This window comes from Tachysurus fulvidraco, chromosome 4, assembly GCF_022655615.1.
Source record: "Tachysurus fulvidraco isolate hzauxx_2018 chromosome 4, HZAU_PFXX_2.0, whole genome shotgun sequence".
In the NCBI taxonomy this organism is placed as follows: domain Eukaryota; kingdom Metazoa; phylum Chordata; class Actinopteri; order Siluriformes; family Bagridae; genus Tachysurus; species Tachysurus fulvidraco.
This window is the reverse complement of record NC_062521.1, coordinates 20949777-20975396: the sequence shown is the minus strand read 5'-3', so window position 1 is coordinate 20975396 and position 25620 is coordinate 20949777. Positions and strand designations below refer to the sequence as shown.

Below are 25620 nucleotides of genomic sequence, written 5' to 3'. Positions count from 1 at the left end.
GGCTGCGATGTCTGATCAAACAGAAAAAAAGTCCAATGAGGAGTAAAAAAAAATTAACAGCATCTCAACTAATAAAAAAAGAGGAACATGGAAAAGTGAGGGGAGACATAGAACAGATCTCACCATCAAACAAACACTGGAGCTTGACTTCCTTTTCTGAACAGTGTGAAACATAGAAGGTAAAAAAACAAAAACAAGATAGCATAGGAGCAGAGAGGGGGAAAAAACGAAGGCCAATGAAAATAGGAATAGAAAAATATAGCTGTGCATTAGGGGATCTTTTTAAAAAAAAAAAAAAACAAGAGGAGGAGGAATAACCACAAAAACCTTCAGAGAGATGAATGACGGATAATCTCAAGAAAACTAATTTAAAGGAATGTGTATATACACAATATATGTAACGTTATAAATAAGATAAAACTCTCTATAAGTTGGCTTACTTAAGTGAATAGAGCCAAAGAGCTCATTTTGAAAGGAAGGTATTGTTTTATACTGTGGATAGAATACCAACTGTTCACTGCATGCACTGAGACTAGTACAGGGAAGAGTAGACCTAACTTACATCAACACACTTACACCTGATCCCATTCTAAAACATTCAGACAGAAGAGGAAAGGGAACGGAGAGGAGGGGGAGGGAAGGGAAGAAAGGAAGGGAGACAGGGAAGGAAGGGAAGAGAGGAACGGAGACAGGGAAGAAAGGGAAGAGAGACAGGGAGGGAAGGGAAGGAATGAGTGGAGAGGAGGGAAGGAAGGGGAGGGAGGGAAGGAAGTAAGTAAGGAAAGAAGGAGGGGAGAAAGGGAAGGGGGAGGAAAAAAGGAAGGAAGAAGGGGAGGGAAGGGAGTGAGGGAAGGAAGGAAGAAAGGAGGGGAGAGAGGGAAGGAAGGAAGGAGGGGAGGGAGGGAAGGAAGGAGGGAAGGACGTTAAACAGAAAGAAAAAAGGAAGGATGTTAAACAGAAAGAAGGAAGTAAGGATTGAGAAGAAGGAGGTGTGTGAGTGAGTAGTCAGGAAACCGAGAGAGACAGAGGGAGAGAAAGGACAGAGAGAACACTGGCAGTGCTGTAAAAATTTAATTTATAGATCATATAAGCTTGTGTGAGTGAGTGAGTGAGTAAGTGAGTGAGAGAGATTTTGTGTGTGTGTGTGTGTGTGTGTGTGTGAGACACAGAATAAAAAATGACTGAGTGTGTGTGAAAGAGGGGTGAGGTATAGCTTACCTTCACTCCATCAGACTTTTTGTTCAGTAAACTTTTGCATGCTGAAAAACAAAAGACAAAACACAGTTTAGGACACATCTTTTAATGCTAATAGAACCTGCTGGGCAGAATAAGCACTGCATTGTAAGTATCTCCTGATGAACAAACTGCCAGAGGAGACTGGAGTCCGCAGTGCTGTGTGTCCTTCAGGTTGGTAGTTATCATTACAGCTGTTATATCCCCAAGCACTGGGAAACCAAGAAGCTGCTCATCATGTGGCATCCTCAATACCATCCAATATAACACACTTTATTTAATATATATGCATGCATATATTGCAGTATTCTCCTTGAGAGACACACACACACACACACACACAAATATACAGAATGTTTTCACAGACAGATGGATACAAACATGAAGGCAACAGTGAATGTTGTTGACACAAAAGACAGAAATGAATAGTGTCTCCTTACAAACATATTACAAAACAGTCACTTGTCCTCCAGATTTTTTGTGAATCCTAAAATTCTCTTACCTTCCGATAGGCAAAAGATAGGAAGAGAGGCAAGAAAAAAGGTTCAGATTAGAAGCAATCAGTGATTTGTTTTGGGGAATGCTAGTAGAAATATTCTTTTTTTCATGCTTGGTCCATGCAGCGAGAAAGCTACTGCCTCGACATGCAGATTTGGATAACAAGCAGATACCTTCACTGCCTCCAGTGGGCTGACAGGAAGACCAACACAAGGCCCTTGTTTAACATGCAATAATCAGGCAGAAGGCTTACTAAACGTTAATGCTAAAGGAAAACCGGGCGAAGATTTTAGGGTTAAGGCCAAATAAAAAGATTCAAAATATTACTTGAAGTTAGGAAGGACATTTAAAGTTATTTCCAAATAGCTCTGTATCCCAGGGGTGTGAAAGATATGGTGCATTTCTAGTTTGGCAAGGTTTTAAACGAACAAAAATAAATAAATAAAATTATTATTATAACGAATTTTTTTTTTTAATTAGATGAATTGTGATACAAGAGCTAGTCTCTGTTATTCCCCTAGGGGCAAAATAGAGCAATAACTTCCATATTCAGTTCTGCACCCCTTATGGTGGCCGAAAGAGAATACAGACAAAAAAATATATAAATTAAATAAATAAAAATACTGCACTGAATTCTCTACCACTGGATTCAGTTCAATACAAACACACCCTCAAGCAGACCTTAGCCTCAAGGCAATGGACCAGCAGGCATGCCTTTTGGATACTGATGCAGGAAAGAGTCTATTATGCATCCTGTTTACCATGCACACACACCCACACGCGCTCACACACACACACACACTCTCCCAGACACATGCTGAACAGCACAATACGTCTGCTCAACTTAAACATGAACCCACTGCCCCTCTCTGGTCAGTGTATGTGGTCCAACACTTCATACATGAAATTGCATGCTGACACATGAGCACAGACAAACACACACACTATTTCAACATATAGCATCATGTGTTTTCAATACAAGCAACACTGCCTTATAAGGCTGCATCCAAACCCGGTTTCACAGTGTGTACTGCAAGAGCGAGTTCCAATTTGGAAGACACAGAGCTAAATAATTACTGTAGCGTCGTACAATCATGAACTTGACATTTACTAAACTTCACAACAGTCTGCTGTGTACAAAGCCCCAGGATAAAGGGGTTAGGTATCACCTGGCAATCTGCACATGAATATCTATCATGTGCTTCAAGCTCACGCAGCAGAATGCATGACGATTCCTTTAAAGAGCCAACAAGCTAACAATGAATAGATAATGCATTCAAAGGACGTCTCTTCTTGCAACAACCTGTTTGCAGTAATTCATCCTTTAACCTGTAGTGTAGTTTTTGCGGCAAACTCTACATGAATTTTTTTTTGTTTTAAATTAAAAAAAAAAAAAATCCCTGTTTGTGGAATTCCTTTGGGGGCAGATGGGATTAAAAACAGTCCCCTACACGTCATAGAAAATGAAATGAAAGTGCTAATGTTTAAGTGCTAACTTGATTTCAGACTTTTCCCCCTCGGGTGAACGGAAAAATGTCTTCAAGTGATGATTTATCATAAGTCATTTTTCATACGTCATTTATGTATCATACGATTTATCATACGTCATTTACGTATCATATGATTTATCACACGTCATTTACTATCATATGATTTATCACACGTCATTTATCATACGTCATTTACGTATCATACGATTTATCATACATCATTTATCATACGTCATTTATCTTACGTCCCAGACTATAAGCTCCCTGGATTTCTGCTCTCCAGCTTCTGGGGCATATACTGAAATGTTACTTATTGTACATCATCACTGTCTCAAATTTTTCTAATAAGAAATGCTTTTAAGCACAATTTTTTTTCAGAAACACAAAAGTGTAGCCAGTTTTGTCTGCTGCTGACTAGCCACGATATCTGCATATGTTATGAGCGTCATAACTGTTTTAAAAAGCAGCTTCTATATAACAAATCAATAGTTACACTTGGATTTGAACCTCAGGTAGTCTGTCCTGCACATTACAATTCAAGATTTCCACTGATGTTGTGTAACCTTTTCTTTTATGATAGTTATGATTGCATTGGGATGATCAGGATGGTGAAAGGCTTTAGAGAAAGGAATTGAATGACTCCAGCTTATACTCAGGAGCATCTTATTGTCCAAAATATGGTCCTAATATTAGACATTTTACACTGAACCATCTGCTGAACTTGCCTACACAACTGTGCCCAGCACTAGCATGTTTGCCCATCTGTGTGTCGATCAGAGTGTGTGCAGTGAGAGTCGGTGCGTTCAGGGCAGACCATTCTCCCGCGTGCCAAACATGCGGGCAGAGTGAAGACTGAGAGGCAGACAATGACCCTCTCCACACATACCTTCCTGTGCCAGCGCAGCCGTGCTGGTGGTGGGGGCGGCGGGGCTCGTGTGCTGCCGGCCCACTATTGGACAAAGAAGCATTCCGTTGGGAAGAACTAACGTGAGGCTTTGGCCCTTTACTAATGACAACTCAACCCATGCCCTCAAGTATCACACATCAAGCAAATCTCATGGCAGTTAATACATTTCTATAGTCAGTCAGATGGAGTAAAGAAATACAGAGCCAAGACACAAGATTTAAAAATAAAAAAATCCTGAAAATAAAGCTCTATTGTTCTAAGAAATGTGTGCTGACAAACACTGGTAGTTTGGCAAATTCAGCACTCTTAAGTCTACAAAAAACTCACCAGAGAAGTTTCTAGACACAAGCATGGTAGTCAGAATGGCCCCCTGAAGAAATAAGACAAAATTCAATTTGTTTATAGAATAAAGTCAAACAGAGTAGAAACATCGCATCGATATTGTGAGCGACGCACCTTCAGTTTTCTCCTGGCATTGAATTTGCGCAGACACTCAACAGTCTCTTGGCGATGCATCATGGAAGCCACAGTGGAGCGTTGCTGCATGGGAAAGAGAAGTCAGAGGATTTAGGAGGAAGAAGGGAATCACATCATACAGTATATCGCAATCGGCTCCCTTGGTCGGATTTAATGAGAGAGAAAAAAAAGATAGAGATCATGAAATTCAGCCCAGACAATATCCCAGTCAATCAAGCGGACTGTTCCAACATGCCACATATGCAACAGAGCACAAGATATTAACAACTGAACCGTGCCAAGATATAATCATGCCGGTCTTTTGAGACTTTCAGTATTCTTCTGCAGTCATGTTCTGTTGAGGCACTGACTATGATCATGGACTGAGTTAACCTGGAGTACAGAAAGCTCAGACGGAGGTCTACGGTTTAAAACAAAGATTCGTTTAATACTATATGAGCAAATAAATCATCAGACTGTATATAATAAGAAAAGTAACAGAACTCGTCTGCTGCAGGGGGGTAGAATTAAAGAAGTTACAGGAAGCAGTATGGAGAAGCTACTGATAGTTAAAACTGTAAAGATAGCATTAAAGCATAAAGCGGAGACACCTCATTTGTCAGTTTGTCACTTCTGGGATACTGCTTACTGTGTTGCAGCTATCAGAAGCTTTTCACACTTCTCACTTAGCTTTCACAAGTGCAGAGGTCGGAGCGTGTTAACTGCACCATGCCACAATTAAACGGCTTAAAGATTTTAAACTTTAAACCAAAGCAACTGGCAGTAAAAGAATGAGGTTAATGCAAACCTCTAAGCCAACAACAGAGGTTCTGAGGCTCAGAAATTATATATATATATATATATATATATATATATATATATATATATATATATATATATATATATATATATATATATATATATATATAAAAAAGGGAACAAAATGAGAAAAGTGTATATGTGTACATAATGTAAAACCACTGAAAGAAGGCTTTAGTGGTGATATGAGAACAACTTCTCCATCACTTCTAAGTATCTAAGACGGATGTGTTTAGCTTTACGGCAGTTCTCAGAACCAAAGGAATACACCATCAAAAAGACAGCAGTGAACAGACTCGGCCTCAATGAGCAAAACGAACGAAGTTAGTCCTGCACTCTAGTGAAAGGAGTGTTGTGTCTGAACTGAACTCATTCCCTATTCATCATCCAGTGATTCACTTTATTACAGAATTCTTAGCGGCTAAATCCTATTCTCTGTATAGTGCACTACATTAACACTCCGTATTAGTACTGCACCGTACATCTAGTGTACAACCGATGCACGCTCATTTTTCTCAATGCGTAAAGAGTTATTTTAGGAACAAAGATAGAAATTTACTTCTAAGCGTTTAGTATTACAAACACTTCTATATAGGACTTGTTTGAATTGATTATAGTGATGAAGACGTGTTTCTGGTGCGCTGACTAATAAGTGTGTCTGAATTCAGTTTGTTGTCACCTTCACGGCTGCCCCCTCTACAGTGCCCTATAAAAAGTATATAATGAGTGAGGGTGCAATTTTAGACACAGCAGGAATGTTTCTCCAACACCTCGACTGAACAGAAGAGCCAATAATTACACTTCTCAGTGCGCAGCATCAAATCCTGTGGAATTCATGGTGGATGGGAGCAGATGACTAGCTTGCTGACTAGGTAGAGTTTATTTCTGCCAGAACTCTCTCTTCTCTGTGTTAATACAAACTACAGCTGAAACAGCGCTTCCTATTTCGGAGCCGTCTCAGCACTTTATTCAATCCAGCAGTCAGACGCTCCACCCATGAGATTACAGAAGACCTGATATCTTTTGTGGACTTTTCTGGAGACATCCTTTAAAATGCTATATGACTGGCTCTATGCACTTCCATGTGCTTGCTTCAAGCAAAACAAACTTCTAAACAGTGATACAATGAGCTTTTTAAAGCAACATACAGTGACTGGAGTTGAAAAGACCAGCCACAGAATCTTACGGTTGAAATTATTTGAGAGTTCTGGTGTGAAACACAATGCTGAGTAAGTGGTCTGTGGTTGCTCATCTGTCAAGTCGGTCAAACTTCCTCTTCTTGAGATAGTAGGCAGTTCATTGACTTTTAAACATGCAGCTTGTAAAAATGAATACAGAAGAGAAACCCAAACATTTTTCAGGCTAAAATAATATCTTTCATGTGACAGTAAGAGAAAAACACATCATAGAGCTGAAATGCTGGCTAAAGACTTCCTGAATTTTTGTTGACGAAAAAATCTACTACATCTTAACATGCTTCTATTATTTCTGTTATAACGAATATGACAAATCGTTGTCACCTGAGAAATCATTTGGTCATTTGTTTATTGCAAATGAACTGGCTAACTAGCTCAGCATTATTACATTATGCTACCGTAGTTAATTAGATTAATCAGGTTTCTGGGAAAACAAAGTATGAAACTGGGCAGCACACTGGAGCTCTCACTTGGCAGGTGGGCGAGTAAATAAATTGACGATTTGCTCGTCCCTGCTACTGGGTATTATGATTTCATGTGCTGGCAGATGGCGTACAAAGTGATGTGCTTAAATTAAATATCACTAATTTAAAAGTAAAACAAGATCTGGAAATCTTTTGGTAAGGAAGAAGCCATATCCATCCTTTATAACGTCTCTCAAATTGAGAGTTCAGACACTTACGCAGACCCATGGGTGCTTGAGGGCCTGGTCAGCAGTTATCCTCTTAGCTGGGTTTATGGTCAGCATCTGGTTGATGAGGTTTTTGGCTTCTGGAGTAACTGTGTCCCACTCGGGAGAGGGAAACTAAGAGAAAAAGACATGAAAAAAAAAATACAATTAGATAATAAGCATAATATGCTTTGAGTAAAATTTAAGTCACAAACAGACTGTGAACATGCTTTAATAAGAGAACTGCAATGATAATAGTAAGGACCAAAACAAACAAAAACCCCCCAAAAACTCAGTGGTCATCTCTAGTTACAAAATATACTGATTATACTGAATGGTCTATGTTTATTACATTATCGTTTAAAACATTTTTATAATCAAGTATCAGAAATCAAATCGCTATGAAGTTAAAAGCTGAATTCCCGTTATTTAGGATTGATGGACGAGGGTGGACAAACTGTGATTGATTAGAAAGTGACTGAATGCTACATCTCAGCCAATTCAGAATTGATAGGGGAATAAAGTCTGGGCTGTTTGTTCTTGGTCGATACGGCTGGCCGTGGGTGTGACGTTCTGCATGTCACAGATCTGACTGATTAGACTGCTGGCCAATTCAACTAGTCTAAATGCAGCAAAGCAACAATGCAACAAATATTTTTATCTGGCATGAATTCATCTGAAATGATATCTCTTAAAGAAATAAAAGTAATCAGTGAAAAACTGCTAAAGAAAATATACATTAAATTCCATATTATAACGGGTAGAGACAGGAGAATAGCATTACTGCAGATCGGCTTACTCACGTCATAAGCTCCTGCCTTGATCTGCTGGTAGAGTTTGTGTTGGTCCTCATCCCAGAACGGTGGATAGCCCACCAGCAAGATGTACAGGATCACACCTACACGCAAACACACTGTGTTAATGCCAGCAGAACGAAGCCTTAAAGAAGGTCAGACAAACAAAAAAAAAAGCTCTTGCAACAGAGAAGACATACCGCACGCCCAGATGTCCACAGGCTTGCCATACGGGTCCTTCCTCAGAACCTCGGGTGAGAGATAGCCAGGAGTACCAGCAAAACCTGCGCAGAGAAAACAGCAATCCATAGAAACTTAAATGACAGTGAAAAGACATTGCTGTAATATTTTCCTACACTAAGATTTTTTCTTTTTTTATTTCATCAAACTGATGCTGAATCCTATTCAACCGCCTGTTCAATTTCTATTTTGTTTACTTAATGCCTATTTATTTCTTTAAGCTACTCTATTGTAGAGTGTTGTGTATGGTCCATTGTCTAGTTGTTTGCACTAGTCTATTGCTGTTTCATGTGAAACGTTGCACCATGTCTTAGAGAAACGATATTTCGTCCCTCACTCGACACGCTGGTGATGAAAAACAATGACAAACAAACTCTGAAGTTCCTTTTGATTGGGTTTCGAGTTATACTCACATTGTTAAGCACTTCAAGCTAAGATGGGAGTTTGTTGATTGTCGATGCTTATTCCTTTCTTAGAAATCCAAAAGCATATTTTGTAAATACACAGTTAAATTTGGCTAAGCTAAACGAGCAAGCTCGTCGTATTAATGACCTGCACGGTACTTTCAGAGGTCAATGTACGCGCTACACATTAGCACAGGTCATCCCCAGTCAACATCCTCCTAAAGCCCTACTTAACAGCAGCACTGGATCCTCTCCAGCCTCACGGAAGGTAAAAATAAACAAGGGTATGATTAAAGATTGGAAATGGAAGGAATGAAAGAATAATGAATGAAAGGAGCAGCTTGTATAATTTCAATTCAAATAAGACTAATTTTCCTTCACTATATTTTGCATAAAACAAAAAGTTGTTGTATGAAGTGTGACTAAATTGACTTTGCAAGGAATAAGAATATCTCAAATCTAGTTAAAAGAAACTGTGCTAAAGCAGATGTAGAGAATGATGGAAAATTCTTACCAAACCAGGCTTGCTGGTCTCCCTGCACCTCAATGGCCAGGCCAAAGTCAGCCAGCTTTACTGCTGCACCCTTCATCTTACTGGCCAACAGCAAGTTCTCCGGCTATGACACAGAAAGAGAGAGTCCGTCGTTTTTCCAGAGGCTCAAAAATAGAAGAACTACAAAGTTCTGAGATTATTTTAGAACTAGTCTTCCTAATTTGTGTTTCTGCCACAATGGAAAATAACAGCAGTGTGTTCTGTTACAATACAGTAAACATTGTGGGGTTTTACATCGTGTCGCATAGTTACATAGTCTATTACTAAAGCATGTCAGTAGAGCATGTGTTTCAATTACATTCTGTAAACTTGAGTTTGACCAATCAGCATTATTCAATTGTTTCTAGCAGAAAGTTTAGGTTCTGTCTGTTGGAAATACAGAAAAAGAATCCCCAAAGTTCCCCCAAAAAGTTCTTGTTGTGGAAAGGTTACTAACAGAGCTCTTTTGTTTTTAAAGTAATCTCTCCACCTATTTTTCCCCCTCAAAAAAAAACACAGAGTCAAACAATCGGGTCAAAAGTGAAGAATCTGACATTTTCTCCTCTGTTATAATGCGGTGTGGCCTTCATTAGAAGAACTTTTTATTGAACTGCGACTGCTGGCACTTCAGCCTGCTCATCATCCTAAAGCCAATTATGGTGAAGGTTATACTGAGCGTTCAGAGAGAGGGCTTTAACAACTGTGATAAGCATTAGAAGACATCAGCGTACACAGCACATCCCATTAGGGGACTTTCATCATTGCTCACTTGGAATGTTAAGCAGACTTTCATTCGGGTGTAGTGAGTAGTGAGCGCGAGAAGGTGGATGTGATAAAGTCTTTGAGCTGTTTAATTCACAAAGCAGCAGTGAGAAGGGTGTGTTAGTTCATGTGACAGGGCAGAGGTAAGCACTGACGATCACGTTGCCACTGCAGAGGTTCAGCACACAATAAAGAGAATCCTTCATTTAGATTCATTAAACTTCAAAATGTAAACTTGAGGTTGTCCCTGCTTTAATCATTCAAAATAATAATTAGCAGATGTGTTGAATCAGCTATAAATCTGCATTCTCTCCATCTCTCGTAGGCCAGGAGTGATGAATTGAATTAGAGGAGGCATATAAAGTCTAGCCCACCCCCTCCCATACTGCAGTCTGACGTCACACCCCTTACTATGGTAACCATGCCACCATGCCCCTTTCTCTCTTTAGATCATTGTTTGTTTCTATGTCTGCCTGCTGTCTCTGGTTAAAGGTAAGCTGCGAGAGACAGTGAAATTAATCTAAGCCTAGACAAAGCCTTTATTAGTCAAATATTCATTACAGCAGAGTGAAATTCTTTCGTCGCATTTCCCAGTTTGTTAGGATGCTGAGGTCGGAGAACAGTTCAGCTACAATATGGTGCCTCTGGATCAAAGAGGGTTATGGGTCTTGCTCATAGGTCCAACTGTGGCAGCTTAAACCCGTAACTATCTGAACAGTATCCCAGAGTCTTACCCATTGAGCTTCTGCTGCCAAAAGCTTCTGAGACAGAGAGAGGCATTAAAAGACTGCACTCTCTACCACCAGATGACCCAGTAGCCTATTCTGCCCTGTTCTCAGAAAGGTCCACATTCCCCTTACAAACTATCAAGGGACATAATTCTCCACATTTCTTCCTCCCATTTACATACACGAAATCACATGGATCTCATCACCTAGAGTGCACTGGATGATGTGTACTACTTTCTGTGTGCAAACAATGGTGCTAAATGAACTGTTGAGATGCATAGTGTGAGGAAACAAAACACAGCATGTGCTGAATCTAATGGAACTTCCAGTATCCATGAGGAACCATAAACGATAAATCTGTCCCCCGTGCATTAGATGTTGTTTTTCCTGCTATTGTGGTTGCTGGTTGTTCGTGTGATAATGGCCAACCACACCCTGATATCAAGACTCAGAGGTACTCAAACAAAACGGTTGTTGAAGGAGAAAAAACAAAAATGGAGGCAGTTCTCCAGGGCAGTGAATGATGTTTTGCAGGCTTTGCGTTCAAGCCTGTGTGTGTACATGCTATGTTACGCAGGTGCCAAATGAAGGAGGTTCAAGCTGGATTGGGGTCATCTGATGACGTGCTCTGCTTTCGGCACAGGTTTCCATAACAACGGCATGACTCACCTTCAAGTCCCTGTGCACAATGTCATGCTGGTGAATGTGGCTCACGCTCTCCAGGATCTGATTAATGCAGTGACTGAGACAGACAAAGAGAGAGACGGAGAAAATCAAAGAGGAGGGGGAAAGAAAATCAATCTCTTAATACCAGCAAACTAAGAAAATAAAACAAGTTGCTGTATATTTCTAACTGGCAGGTATGGATGGTTGTGATTTTATGGTTTGAAATACACAGAGAACATCCACAGAGTATAAATAGATAAATTGACCGTGCCACCTATGATCTCTCAAACAAACTTTCTACTGTTGAACATTCATCATTGCACAGTATGTCGACAGTCTGAAACAAGACATTTTGCTGTTTGGAAAGCTTATACAGGCTTTACAATAACTCTTAGACTAGCTACCATGCTTATAAAAAAAGAAGAAGAAAAAGAAAACAGGCACCAGTGGAGCTAAAGTATATCCAGAGATAGAAGGAAAAACTAATTATTATTAAAGGTCAGAGTTAATTTGGAGGATGTCTTGCTCTTTATTTTGTAGAATCAAGTGACAAAAATGAAGCTAAGCTGGCAGCCTGTGGGTGGCACCCACAACACTGTGTATGAGCTATAATCTGTGAAACTAGGCAGCAGGCTTGGCCTCCAGGCTTTCTGGCCCTGTATTGTGTGTATTAGAGTGTTTCTGCTGCCCACTGCTACAGTGAAGTTGGCCTAGATTATCTCTCAGTCTGATCCGTCCCAGCAGCTTCCATGGGTGAGCATTAAATATGCTCAAAAAAAAGATGCCTTGAACACAAAAAAGACTCTTTAATAAATTCTGAATAGCTATAACTCATGTCCAGCTTTCCCAGATTCCTAACTCCGAATCCACAGTCAACCTGACCAGCATCAAGCTGTTACTGAAGACGAACAAATAACTAAAATGTAACAGGATGTCCTTGGCAGCAGTGGCATCATTTCACTTATCTTTGTGACCACCCTCACGTTCTTTTTCTTCTAATTATTCATTCAAAAACAGGAAATAAAACTCAACACTGTTGTGTTTGTGCTTTGCATGTTGTCTATTTCATCTGCACTTCTACTGACACGTAGCACAGAAATAAGAGGTGGTGTTGATCGATTTACCCTGATGCACTTCATGCCCTCCGAACCTCATGCTTTAACAATAAGTCTTAGGATTAACTGCATCTCCTAGATAAGACGACTTGCTCCAGCAACCTACAACACATCGGTATTACTCCCAGCTTTTAACTAAGATTTCCTTTGGTGTTAAGCCCATTTTTGCAAGTAATTCTCAGAAGCTTTAAACACATTAGCCCAAAGCTAATCCTAGTAATGGACTTCAAAGTCTTTACACATGAAATTCTATCTTTTGTGATGAGAAGAAGTTCTCAGTGTAAAAAGTACAGCAAATTTTTTTTTTGTACTTTCGACAGGTTTTAGAACTGCTGTCGGATGTCAGAGGCGTTTCTGGTGAACTTGAAAAGTGTCTGTATTATAGAACACAGCAGGGCTCATCTTTTAAGGTTATGCTCAGACATTCAGCTAAAATCTGTGTTTTTTTTTGGGTTTTTTTTAAATATCTTGTGTGAGAAAGATTTTCTGTGTGAGATAAAATAAATAAAGTTCAGTTCCAGGTCCTTATTATTTTTTTTTTTTTTTACCCTAGGTGTCTATGAACCTGCTACATTTGACTTGAGTCCTTTGGGGAATATTCTGACCCTATACAGTTATGACATTGGTGGTGCGGTACATGCATCTTTAAGAAAATGAAAATAAAGGGGATTAAAAATCTCTTCAGGTTTTATTTTGCTGTCTAGACTGACTACGTTTCTAACATGCATGGATGAACAACGCTCTTACTCGAACACAATCAGGGTTGGTAGCAAACTTTCACCTAATAGATGAAAGCACACTTTACAACAAAGTCTACATTACAGCTAAATAATATGCAGATATCATCATTGTTCTTCTTCTGTGACTATTATTTAAACAGTGGAAAACACTCCTCCATAACAGGACTTTGTTTGTGTGTATACTTTGCAGGTACTGAACTGGACCCACCTTGCGTCAGCTTCACTATAATACTCTCTAGCAACAATGTCTTCAAAAAGCTCTCCGCCAGTGACACTAGAGGGGGAAAAAAACAAGGGGTTTGTGATGATCACATGGCGGAAACATGGTTCAAAAGCAACAGACAAATACAGAACGTAGACGTATTGATTAAATATGGAAAAAAAAAAGGAAGAGAATTAATCAGGACTAGCTTTTGGAGCATTGTTTCAACTGTATAAATTATTCACCCAAACAACAGGCATCTGGTAATAATAATAATAATAATAAAAAAAAACATTAAATCTAGTGAAATGAAAGATCCTGCCTCTCCAATAATGTGGGTTTTTTTGGCCACACTAGCACTTTTTGGTGCAGAAACCCATTAAAATATAAGTGACGAGTGTTCTTGTGCCATACTGATAGAGAACAGCAGACCTTCATCGGCTAAAAAAAAAAGTTCCTCATGACAGGGATTTGAAATAACGGTGCAGAAAACTTTCACTGAACTAAATAAAAACCGAACTGAAATACATCCGCTGAGAATGCAGAAAAGCATCAATGTATTATCCAGTAGAGAGGGAAACAAAAAAAAAAGGAATGTCAGCTGAGATACTCACAGGTCAAAGACAAGGTAATGAAAACCTTCCTCTGAGATACTGTCATGGAGTCGCACTGAGAAAAGAGGCAAAGTGAGAGAAGGTGTCAGATACAGAAGGTGTGTCATATATGTGTCAGAAAGAACAGGAGAGTCGAGAGAGTTTGTTTAATGATTCAGATTCAACAGTCAGGCCTGAAGTGAGCCACATAAAGAACGACAGGTGTGACATCTACCCAAGTTCGTATAGATCGCTTGGTACATCACGCATCCGTGACGCTGTTCACAAAAGACACAAACTGTGAGAACTCGACATTATACAAGGAGAAATGTGCAATCAGAAGAGTCAAATGAAGAGGGACAGTAGAAATAAAGACAGAAATTCACAGCTTTATCTCCAACACTACAGACATTACATATCAGTGTCCTAATAGTTTAGATCATGAAGGATGTACAGTTCATTACATTTGGCACATACAGAGCAAAAAAATTATCCTACAAGTAACAGTGTAATAAATGGTAATAAAGTAAATCCCTCTTAGACCCAGGTAGAGGTTGTGCAGATTTATAAGGTTTTACTGAGTGTTTTGTAGAATCTGTTAATCAGTCGACTCGGTCACATGTGTTCCTTTTATTGCGACCCGGGAATCTTCATTATGTTTTTTGTCTGATGTGTTCTCTTACATAATATGCTGCTTTCTTTACAGCCATTCAAACATTTGTCACTATTTTTGCCTGGAAACCTAAAATATGTTTGTACTGATGCAATAAGGTAGAATTCATAACATGAATATCCAGGGAAAAAGTGTGCACCAAAAAAAATGAGGGTGCACAAGACCCTGCTTTTTGAACAGTACTGATTCGATCTAACCTGCATCCTCAACTCTTACCTGCTTGTGCATCACTAGTCCTACTCCTTTACCAACTGGGGTCACATTGTCAGATTTTGGTTAGTTGGCTCCAATGTCATCTGCACTTGTGTGTGTGTTTGAGTTAAACAACTCATGAGACCATTGTCTTACATCCAACACATCGTTAATTCATTACTTATTTCCTCGGGGTCACGGAATACATGTCGAATCTTTTTGCAGCTTCTTGTCATGCCTCGTAGAGGGGGTTTGTCTCAGTGATTGGGTTTTGAAAGGTAAGGAAGGGGTGGAGTGAACAGGGTCCTATTCCAGTTTGATTCAACTTTATTTACAGATGTGAGATGTAAAATCCTAGGCAGAATCACACAACCACATCATTCTCTCTCTGAAATAAAACATGCAGCAAGCTGTGAAATGAATTTAAAAGTGGAACGTGATGTCAGGTGTAACGTGTCGTTCGGTGTACTTTATAACACAGATAATCTGCACATTCATACAATTTGCAGCAGGTGTGATTTTCATTCTACTTTTTTCTGCCATACGTTACATTTACAGCATTTGGCAGACGCTCTTATCCAGAGCGATTTACTTTTATCTAATTTTGTACAAGTGAGCAATTGAGGGTCAAAGCCCTGCTCAATGGGCCCAGCAGTGGCAGCATGTTGGACCTGGGATTCAATCTCACAACCCTCCGATTGGTAGTTCAGTACCTTCACCACTAGGCTACCACATCCAAATACATGTAATATTTTGTGCTTCTTGACAGAAGTTTGAAGAACTGAATATTATTATTTTTATTATTATGGATTAGCAGTGGATGCATCACCGAGACCCAAACTGGCCATTTGCCATTTCCCTCTGACCAGCCATCAGCTCCCTGATCATACGACCCGAGAAGGGTGAAGGCTTCTTCTGAGACACATGAAAATAGTACAACACATCTTTCTGAAATGCTGCATCACAGGGCAGACTGCTGTACAAGGTAGAAAGATGGCACATACACAAACTCATAGAGGCCCATGATTGGCCATCGACGTTGTGAATGACAGGAGAGTGTGTGTCATCTTTCCCACCCAGAGAGCACAGAAAATTTGCTCCTTTGTCTCTTGGACACTGATTGCTGTGGCATTACCTGTGGGATTATGCATCAGTGACATGTTTGAAGTGTCAAACATTATGAAGTTGTGAAGATGCACTGAGACAAATATTTGCATTGCAGAATGATTTGAGATGAGACGACCTGTCAGTGGTCGATTTAAACAGATCTTGCTTGGTCTAAGCTGTATGACACATTTCCAGGAATGTATTTTACATTAAATGCCCATCTAGAAGTATTATGTAACACAATCCATCCAGTAAGTAGTTTTAAAACATGTAAGTGCTGCTTGTGTACCATTAAGTATTGCTAAGTGTGTGTTGAATGTGGATGAGCGCAGGAGAATGAGAGTAAAAGGATCTTTTTCTTCCTCTCTAAATTGCGCCCTTTGTTGGGAGTTTATTTGCAGTCAGAGCAGACAACAAGATAAGCTGTCCCTTTGAGACAGAGAGAGTGTGAGAGGGAGCGAGGAAGAGAGAGGGAGTGAGAGAGAGGGAGAGAGAAGAAAGAAAGCAGAGAAGGGGCAGATGCTGAAAGATGTGATAAAAAGAGAAGAAGGAACGCAAAAGAAAAAAAACGGGCCAAAAGTAGAAGACAAGATGGACAGATCAGGTGCGGCTGGGCAGGCGTGACAGGAGGACAGACATGCTGATGTGTTAGACAGTGCCCTATGCCACCATTATGCAAACAGACTGAAGGAATATCTTGGTGTATATATATATATATATATATATCTTATAATGGTGTTCATCCCTCAGATACACTTCCTGTTTCTAGCTGCACTAAAGTTGCTCTAGAGACTCTTTACTACGATTATGTTGTTTTATTTTTTCCTAAAATTTGTCAAACATCTGATTATAGTGCCACTGAAATTGAAATAAACCCTATTTCTGTTTACATTGCTTCTATACAGTTATTTGACAGCCTTGCTTTCAGATGCAGGTAACACAGGTGTGTTCAGAGCGTCCAGTTGGGATTTGTGTCTAGTTCTTTAATGCATAATCAATCATAATGATGTTCCTGTGTCCCACCTGTTATTAACATGTACAGTATCTCACAGAAGTGAGTACACCCCTTACACTTTTGTAAATATTTTATTATACCTTTCCAAGTGACAACACTGAAGAAATGATACTTTTCTACAATATAAAGTAGTGAGTGTACAGTTCATATAACAGTGTCAATTTACTGTCCCCTCACAATAACTCAACACAGTCTTTAATGTCTAAACCGCTGGCAACAAAAGTAAGTACACCCCTAAGTGTCCAAATTGGGCCCAATTAGCCATTTTCTCTCCCCGGTGTCATGTGACTCGTTAGTGTTACAAGGTCTCAGGTGTGAATAGACAGCAGGTGTGTTCAATTTGGTGTTATCGCTCTCACTCTCTCATGCTGGACACTGGAAGCTCAACATGGCACCTCATGACAAAGAATCAGCGTCATATCCAGAGGTTGTGTTTGGGAAATAGACTTTTGAATGCTGCCAGCATTGCTGCCAGCATTGCTGCAGAGGTTGAAGGGGTAGGGAGTGGGGTATGAATGCTGCATTGCTGCAGAGGTTGAAGGGGAGGGGGTTCAGACTGTCGGTGCTTATGCCACACACTGCATCAAATTGTTCTGCATGGCTGTCGTCCCAGTAGGAAGCCTCTTCTAAAGATGATGCACAAGAAAGCCAGCAACAGTTTGCTGAAGACAAGCAGACTAAGGACATGGATTACTGAAAGCATGTCCTGTGGTCTGATGAGTCCAAGAAAAACTTACTTGGTTCAGATGGTGTCAAGCATGTGTGGTGGCAACCAGGTGAGGAGTATAAAGACAAGTGTGTCTTACCTACAGTCAAGCATGGTGGTGGGAGTGTCATGGTCTGGGGCTGCATGAGTGCTGCTGGCACCGAGGAGCTACAGTTTATTGAGGGAACCATTAATGCCATGTACTGTGACAAATTGAAACAAAGCATGATCCCATCCCTTCTGAGACTGGGACACAGGTCAGTATTCCAATATTATGATGACCCCAAACACACCTCCAAGACAACCACTGCCTTGCACTGCATCCTCAAACTGAAGGTGGAGGAGCGCAAGGTCTCCAACATCCACCAGCTCCGTGCACTGCTGGAAAATTATGGTGGTCACACAAAATATTGACACTTTGGTCCCATTAATGGCTGTTTGTTCAGTTATTTTGAGGGGACAGCAAATTGACATTTTAGCTAAGAGTCCTTTCTTCAGTGTTGTCATATGAAAAACTATAATAAAATATTTACAAAAATGTGAGGGGTGTACAAACTTCTGTGAGCTACTGTAATTGTAAAAGGTGAACCAAATGGCTGATTACATTGTGCCTGTGCCGCACCCATAGTTAACATAATGGCATATCTGTAAAGCAATAAACTGATCAATACATAGGATGGCCCTCTAGTTCTCCAGTAGAAGGTCCTAACTGTATCTGTCTATTGTTTGAAGGCCATTTGTTACCAGGTACATAGTCTAGTGTATAATCTGTTAATCAGTCGACTCGGTCACATGTGTTCCTTTTATTGCGACCCGGGAATCTTCATTATGTTTTTTGTCTGATGTGTTCTCTTACATAATATGCTGCTTTCTTTACAGCCATTCAAACATTTGTCACTATTTTTGCCTGGAAACCTAAAATATGTTTGTACTGATGCAATAAGGTAGAATTCATAACATGAATATCCAGGGAAAAAGTGTGCACCAAAAAAAATGAGGGTGCACAAGACCCTGCTTTTTGAACAGTACTGATTCGATCTAACCTTACCAGGTACAGTATCTTTGGGTTAGGTTCCAGAAGACAGCCATACTACACGAACATCTTCAATAAAAACTTGGTCCAGTTAATTTTTTTTTTTTACGTATTAGAAGCATTCTAATACATCGGCGAGCTACCCAACGACCGTGCAACCAAATTCAAGCCAAGGACAAGCTAGATAATAACACAAATAAAAATAGCTCATAAAGGCTGAAGCATTATTTATTTTCATTATCTAGGTACCAATTTACAATGGATTCTAAAAAGATTGTTGAAAACTACCCAATGTCTAAAATAACGTATGGCCATGTAGGTGTGGAGCACAGCTAGAAACAAAGGATCCAGGAAGCTTGGTTTGTGTTGTAACACGAAAAGGTGTATGAAGGACGAGTTCAATTCTACACTCTAGTACAAAACATTCAGAATGACGTGAATGAATGGGAACTGAAACGGTGCTGCGGTATAAAAGGCTGTCAGGATGAGATTGTTAATCCAACAAATAAGAAAGTAATCAGAAGTGTAAAGACAAAAATTACAGACGTAGTCAGAGGTGTGAAGGCAAATAAAGTTACTGTCAGAAGGAACCTCATCTGTGTTCAGCAGAAGCGCAGCAACTCCACACTCGTGTACGGTAAGATGATACAGCCTTTATTTTCATGATTTTGCATGAGGTCATACTTGTTATGCTGAGCTTCATGCGCATTCTCCTTCACTTAATGCAAATTGGCCTCGTATTATTGCACCAGTTCTCGCTCTCTCTGTCTACGTCTCATTTGCTTAACACTGTCTTTTTCCTTTATGTCGAGCTGGGGTAGTTAAACAAAAAACTGAAATGGTACAGCCACATAAAATACCATATTCTCAAAGATCCCAAAAAGCAGTGAAGCTGACTATTTGGTAACATCAGTTTCCTTTTTTTTTTAATGCTTAACCATTTGCAGTACGTATAAATATAAACAAATTATTGAGTTAAACCATCGTGACTCAGAACAGGAAAAAGCAGTTGCTGAAAATGAATGAATGAAGGCAGTTAATGCGTTTTGCGGACCTGCGATAGACATGTACGTTCCCATGTTAACAAATGTGGCCTTTTTTGCCTTGCAAACTTCATATCCCACCTCCTGTACACAAACCCTGTGTCCAAACACACAAGACATGTTTATTGTAAAACTAGAGAAATAAAACATACTTCTCTGTCCATTCGTTTTTAAACATTCTTTATGTCATTGAAATGAATTTTAATGAATTCTTTAAGATTTAGGTTTTTACACCACCCCAAGGATCGACAGTGTCTATTAGAAAATAACTGACAGGAGATTGTTGACACACAAGCATTCTGACCAGAAAGTCAGTTTTCCAAACAGGTTTTCAGCAACTTTTGCTAAGGGCCCCAGTAGCGTAATGTATTTGATTTGATCTTCCAGGCCTTCCAAGTTATTTGCTCAAGTGAGGATTTAAAAAATGCCTACTGCTCCTTTAAATAAGTCGCATCATCGCTTCCCTAATCAGACCCCAACCTGGATACATGAAATTAAATACAAAAAAAAAAAACGGAATAAAACAACTCTTGTTATCTCTAGTCTCTGCTCTGATGAGTTGCCTTCAGCTAAATCATTTACATAAAAACACAAGATAAACTTCAGCTGAAGCTACAGATGCCACACTGGTTCATTTTTAGAAAACTGGTGTCATGAAACTACAGACAGTTTCTTCACACACTGATCATTACTGCTATAGTGTTCTCAGGGACTAGGTTTGGTCTTCTGATGTAGTTTGCCATGTCTGAAAACCCTGAACTTGAGCGGCACTGTGTGTGTGTGTGTGTGTGTGTGTGTGTGTGTGAGATATAGACACTCACCTATGTTGGGGTGTTTGAGCAGACGGCAGATCCGAGCTTCTCGCTCCAATTTCTGGTGATCTGTGGAAAGAAGGACAAAGGCTCCTTAAAAGTACATCTGACACTTACCTTCAAAACAAACCTTGCATGAACTTAACAAACTGCCAAACAAATACTGCACTGGACTGCAGCAAAAAGTCATTTCTTATTTTAGGAACAGATGAGGAAATGAACCTGTGGTGACTAAACTGCAATCAGGATTTTTCTAAATCATCACTAACGGTAAATAAAATGAACAAACAAACAAACAAACAAATAAATAAATAAAAACACCACACTGAGAAGCAGTGAAGATCGTCAGGATAAGAACAGTGTTATATCACAGTACCAAATAACCTTAAGAGCTACTGCGCTTGTGGCTTACATTAATAAACTGAAAAATTTCCTAAGACACTTTAACCCCAAGACTGATGCGTGCTTCTGTGGACAATTTCACTTCTGAATTCATAAGCATTATCCTGTGCTCATATCAGGACTTGTTTGTCACCTGCTCATATTGTACATCTGTACAACACACTCGTTTTAACGTACATATCTGACAACAAAGTATAGGATCTATAAGAATATGATTTATAATCTCACAGAAAAGGACTGGTTCTAAAAGTTCCTTCCTCGTTTCGTTTTAGTGAGTTTCCCTTGTGTCTGCTTCATCTGGCTCACATCGTTAGGGATCTATATCTAGATTGTTAAAAAAAGACTACATAAATCTAAACTTTAATTGCAAGTCTGATGAATAGAATAATCCAGGATATGGCAGTGTGTGTGTTTGTAGTTAGACAATGTAAAAAGAAATGTGGCCTGTAGCTACACAGATAAATATGAGAGGCATTAACCCAGTGGAGCAGACAGAACCGAAGCCTGATGCTTGCCTAATGAAAACGTTGCAGTATTTCAGGTCGGCTGGGGAATTCAACAGGAACTACGGGGGGCCTTGAAACGCATAAACATCTAAGAACACACCAAGCGAGCCAATACATCAAAATATTTTCTGTGTGCCAAGTACTCCAGATAAACCAAGAGGCTTAGACGCACCCACACATAACCTACGGTTACAGCAAAGCAATAAATCAAGCTCACAGGCCCCACACAGTGCAGCCACACAGCATAACACACAGAGGAGATGGGCACGCTGGGAAACTTTTAGACAACTACTGTAATAGAGCTCCAATGAAAGCAGCAGGAATGTTAATGCTTATACATAACATATGCATGCACACACACACACACTTCTACACACTTCTACACACTCCCTCTTCCCAGGGAAGAGCCAGAGTGCTGGTTACTGCTGTCATCTCCAGCGGCAGGACTGGAATTCTAATCATGCATTCAGTGCAGCAGGTCCTGCTGGGTCTGCTCTCTCTCACTCCTGCTCGTCCAAGTAGGGACTTTGAGCTGCCAGATAGAAATAAATCAGCGTTAACACCATAGTCCTGAAACTCCAACATGACGCCAGGATGCTGAATCAGCTATAGTGACCAGTATTATTATTATTTTTTTAAATCTGCTTTATGTTAAACAATAGTTCTGTGACACATCTATGCCACACATTGTAAAAATCTATAGCATCATCTAAGGTGAAGCATATAAAGTCTAAACACTAAAATAGAAAAAGTTCATCCATACTTCAAGTAGTCAACACTGAATTCACACATGAGCAAAAGAGCAAGGCTTTTGCAAGACAGCTCAGAATATGTATTCTTTAGCTATGTTGATAGAAATGTATAGTAGTTTAGTACCGATTCAGGTTATCTGCCCAATTTTTTTCAGCAACGGTCCAAGAGTGTGTGTGTGTGTGTGTTTGCAGCAGGATCAGAGGTCTTATTATCCAACCGCATTAAGTCTGGACACTCAATATTCAGCGCCACTCCGCTCTTTGCAGAACAGTTAATCTGCCTCCTAGCTGTTCTGAGGATGAACACACTATAGGAGTACGTGACCCCACAGAAAAAAGTATGCATGCAAACAAAACCAACACACACACACCTGCACATATTCCAGCCCTGTCAAGATTTCTGAATTTTTAATATTCTCCTTCTCATAAGGCCTTGTCCAAATAGAGGCCATGAAAAGGTTCTTTTCTCCTTCTATCACACTACAAGAACAATTACAAATGTGTAAATTAGCAGGAAAAGTGCAGAGGCTTAAAGACTAATGCTACGTTCACACACACAATGATTCGCAACAACAAAGTGACTGGAGACCACTGCTTTGAAATAGAAGCTGTAAACTTCCAGCAACATGAGCAGCGGCAACTTTACCGATTAGAGGTGGGCACACAACAAAGTTAAGAAAAGTTGAACATACAAATATTATACAAATATGGAGTGACTTTGTGCAGTGACTAGAGTCCCCATAATCTACACTCTTTATCCAGAATAATTACTTTTAGAGGCAAGAAAACTGATCTTGAATTCTAGTAGTGTCAACCACTGATTATTTGGTAGAAACCCTTATCCAGGGCTTCTGATCAGCAGCCCAACACCTTGAACATTTAGGGGCTTTTTACACCTGGTCACTTCATGCGTTTTTTATCGTTCAAACCACTTCAGGAGGTGGTCAGGGACGCATTTCAGATGAAACTGGACAGGTGTAAATGAATGTGGTTGTTCAAACCACATACGTCAGCGCTATACTCCTCTCAAACGGAAGTATGTCATTCACGAGTGATCTTTCACCCAGGTGTCTCTTTGGGTCTTAAAATGCACTGCTGCAGTAAATACTGGTTTTGTAGCATGCCCGTCGTGACAAGTTCTTTCGTTTTCTTTTTGATTGCATTCTGAAAACCGCCTACACCAAAGCGTGTTCCGTTTCAATTACCACGAAAATGAGGTAAAATATATTTGCATTTTGGGCGGTAGCAGAAAGATCGGATTGATATCAGATTCGCCAAGACGCATTTATGTGGCCTAATGTATATGGAACAAATCAGATAGCTATCGAATCAGAGAAAACACATGAAGTGACCAGGTATAAAAAGGCCCTAAGCTACCACAACCCCCATTATGACTGGCAAACAGGAGAAGTAACGAGAGCCGGTTTCAGTAATGAAAATTACTGTGTTAATGTATCTTAATGTCGGTATTAACAAATAATTCATTTTTAAATTCCACTCAGTTCTTTCCTGATGTAATTCTGACCACTCTCACAGAATCTCAGTTTCTTTCCCAAAATATAAAATCACTAAGTAGTTGATAAACCTGTTGCACCCAATATACTCTCCACTTACTCGGGCAACCAAATGCTTGTTTGATAAATTGCTAAGTTATAAGTTAAGTAACAAAGTTTTTAATACTCTGAGAAACATTTAGTCAAGCACTGTGCATTCCACCTGAACAGTTTCTACATCAAGAAGCAGCATCTCTTGAGTACGATTGAATCATCAGGGTAGATTGAACAACCTACAAAGCAAAACCACATCTCCTGAGCTGTAACAAGCCTTTGTTTTGAGAAATCACAGGTCATCTTTCAGGCTGTGTGATGTACAAGCATATCAGATTGCTCATGGTGTCATAGATTTGACTCAACAAAATGGGTTCCCATAGACGGACGAGCAGAAATACAGCATCGTGCTGCTGTGGTCATAGAGCAAAAGACTACACTGTTCCCCAAATAAGAAGAAAGACTGATTTTATTGCTATGGCACCAGTTGGCAAGGCAATACCATCCTCCTGGAACTTGAGGCTCAGAGTGTGATTAGGGTTCACCTCGTCGCGCCTCCTGCTACAGACAGTCTAATGCATCACTTTCTATCAAGCACTTCCATTAGCAATCAGACTGACCACATGTGAAATTGCTCTGCACAAGCCAGGGCTTGCAGACAAATCAGTCCTGCAGTGTGGATGATTAATCTGAATGGCAGCAGGAAAGGGCTGAGGCCTGTGCAGATATATGCATGAACATGCTTTCTCTCACTCACTCGCACAGTATCTCCCATAGTAACAGCTTTTTCTGCTGAAAGATAATCAGCTCATCTCTTTGTAGTATTCAGTCTGGTAAAACAAGCAACCGAGATTCTCCACGTCGATTTTTACCCTTTTAAAGTAGAGCTTCTGTCCTTGATACAGACTGAGTCAGGCCGCCAAACAAAACAAAAACAAAATAAACGTGTAGCCAATGAGCAGAAAGGGGCGGGTCTTGTCAATATGGGCAGAGAGAGTGTTCACTGACATGGAGGGTAAAAACAAAGACAGAAAGCAAAGAAAGGCTTACGTTAAGGCAAGAAGTAGGACCCGTGTTAACATAGGATCAGCTTTCCAGCGCTGGAGAGAACTTAAGAAGCGGGAAGTTGGCCGCATATTCACAGATTGGAGTTTCCCCGAGTCAATAACTCCTGAGCTAAACGCGGTTACTACACAAATAACACCTCTTTTCAATTGTAGTAATGTAGAGAGGCAGCTACAACTGCGTTTTGCTAGTAACAGCATTTAGCTCAGGAGTTATTGACTCGGGAAACTCCAATCTGTGAATAAGCGACCAACTTTACTTAAGACGCCGAGGCGCTTTTTTCCTTCTCAGGTGAGTAACGTTGGTTTTGCTTTGTTACACAGAACTAATATATGCCGTCCTTTGCATGATTATGCTTGTGTGTCATTTTTGATTGTCTGTTTATCTGCAATCATATTGTTCTTCCCTTCAGATATGATAGACACATTTCTTTCCATTAGTTGCCTGGGATACGTATGTAGGTGTGGGCGGAGCTATCAATACAGGGGTGGGACCCATTTGGGTTAGGGGCGTGTTTGTTTCGCTTTCAAACAACGGAGACCCTGCCTTTAAGCACAACAAAAGCAGTACTAAAACAATAGCATGTTAAGAAAAAGAAAAAGTAGGCTGTAGATACAATCAGCAGCATTAGTGCTTTGGGTTTTCATTCATCCATCATTCTCCAAACCATGTTCACATACAGATTCACCATAGTACGAATTTATCCAGTGATTCCTGATCCT

General features: G+C 39.9%; 1 protein-coding gene across 28 annotated transcripts in view; it reads right to left on the bottom strand.

Annotated features, from left to right (window-relative positions):
- The window catches only part of camk2g2 (calcium/calmodulin-dependent protein kinase (CaM kinase) II gamma 2), a 62273-nt gene that overhangs the window by 15014 nt on the left and 21639 nt on the right, over nucleotides 1-25620 (bottom strand). For 11 of the 28 annotated variants that reach the window (XM_027175074.2, XM_027175078.2, XM_027175075.2 and 8 more), the window contains exons 3-14: nucleotides 20636-20695; nucleotides 14067-14121; nucleotides 13459-13524; nucleotides 11399-11471; nucleotides 9222-9324; nucleotides 8264-8347; nucleotides 8073-8167; nucleotides 7282-7404; nucleotides 4585-4668; nucleotides 4456-4498; nucleotides 4108-4170; nucleotides 1219-1259 (exon numbers count right to left, since the gene is read on the bottom strand). In XM_027175074.2, the coding sequence (XP_027030875.1) occupies nucleotides 1219-1259; nucleotides 4108-4170; nucleotides 4456-4498; nucleotides 4585-4668; nucleotides 7282-7404; nucleotides 8073-8167; nucleotides 8264-8347; nucleotides 9222-9324; nucleotides 11399-11471; nucleotides 13459-13524; nucleotides 14067-14121; nucleotides 20636-20695 (890 nt within the window). Of the gene's footprint in view, nucleotides 1-123; nucleotides 157-1218; nucleotides 1260-4107; nucleotides 4171-4455; nucleotides 4499-4584; nucleotides 4669-7281; nucleotides 7405-8072; nucleotides 8168-8263; nucleotides 8348-9221; nucleotides 9325-11398; nucleotides 11472-13458; nucleotides 13525-14066; nucleotides 14122-20635; nucleotides 20696-25620 lie in introns of all 28 variants that reach the window. The other 17 variants (XM_047812390.1, XM_027175079.2, XM_027175087.2 and 14 more) reach the window with 3 other exon arrangements.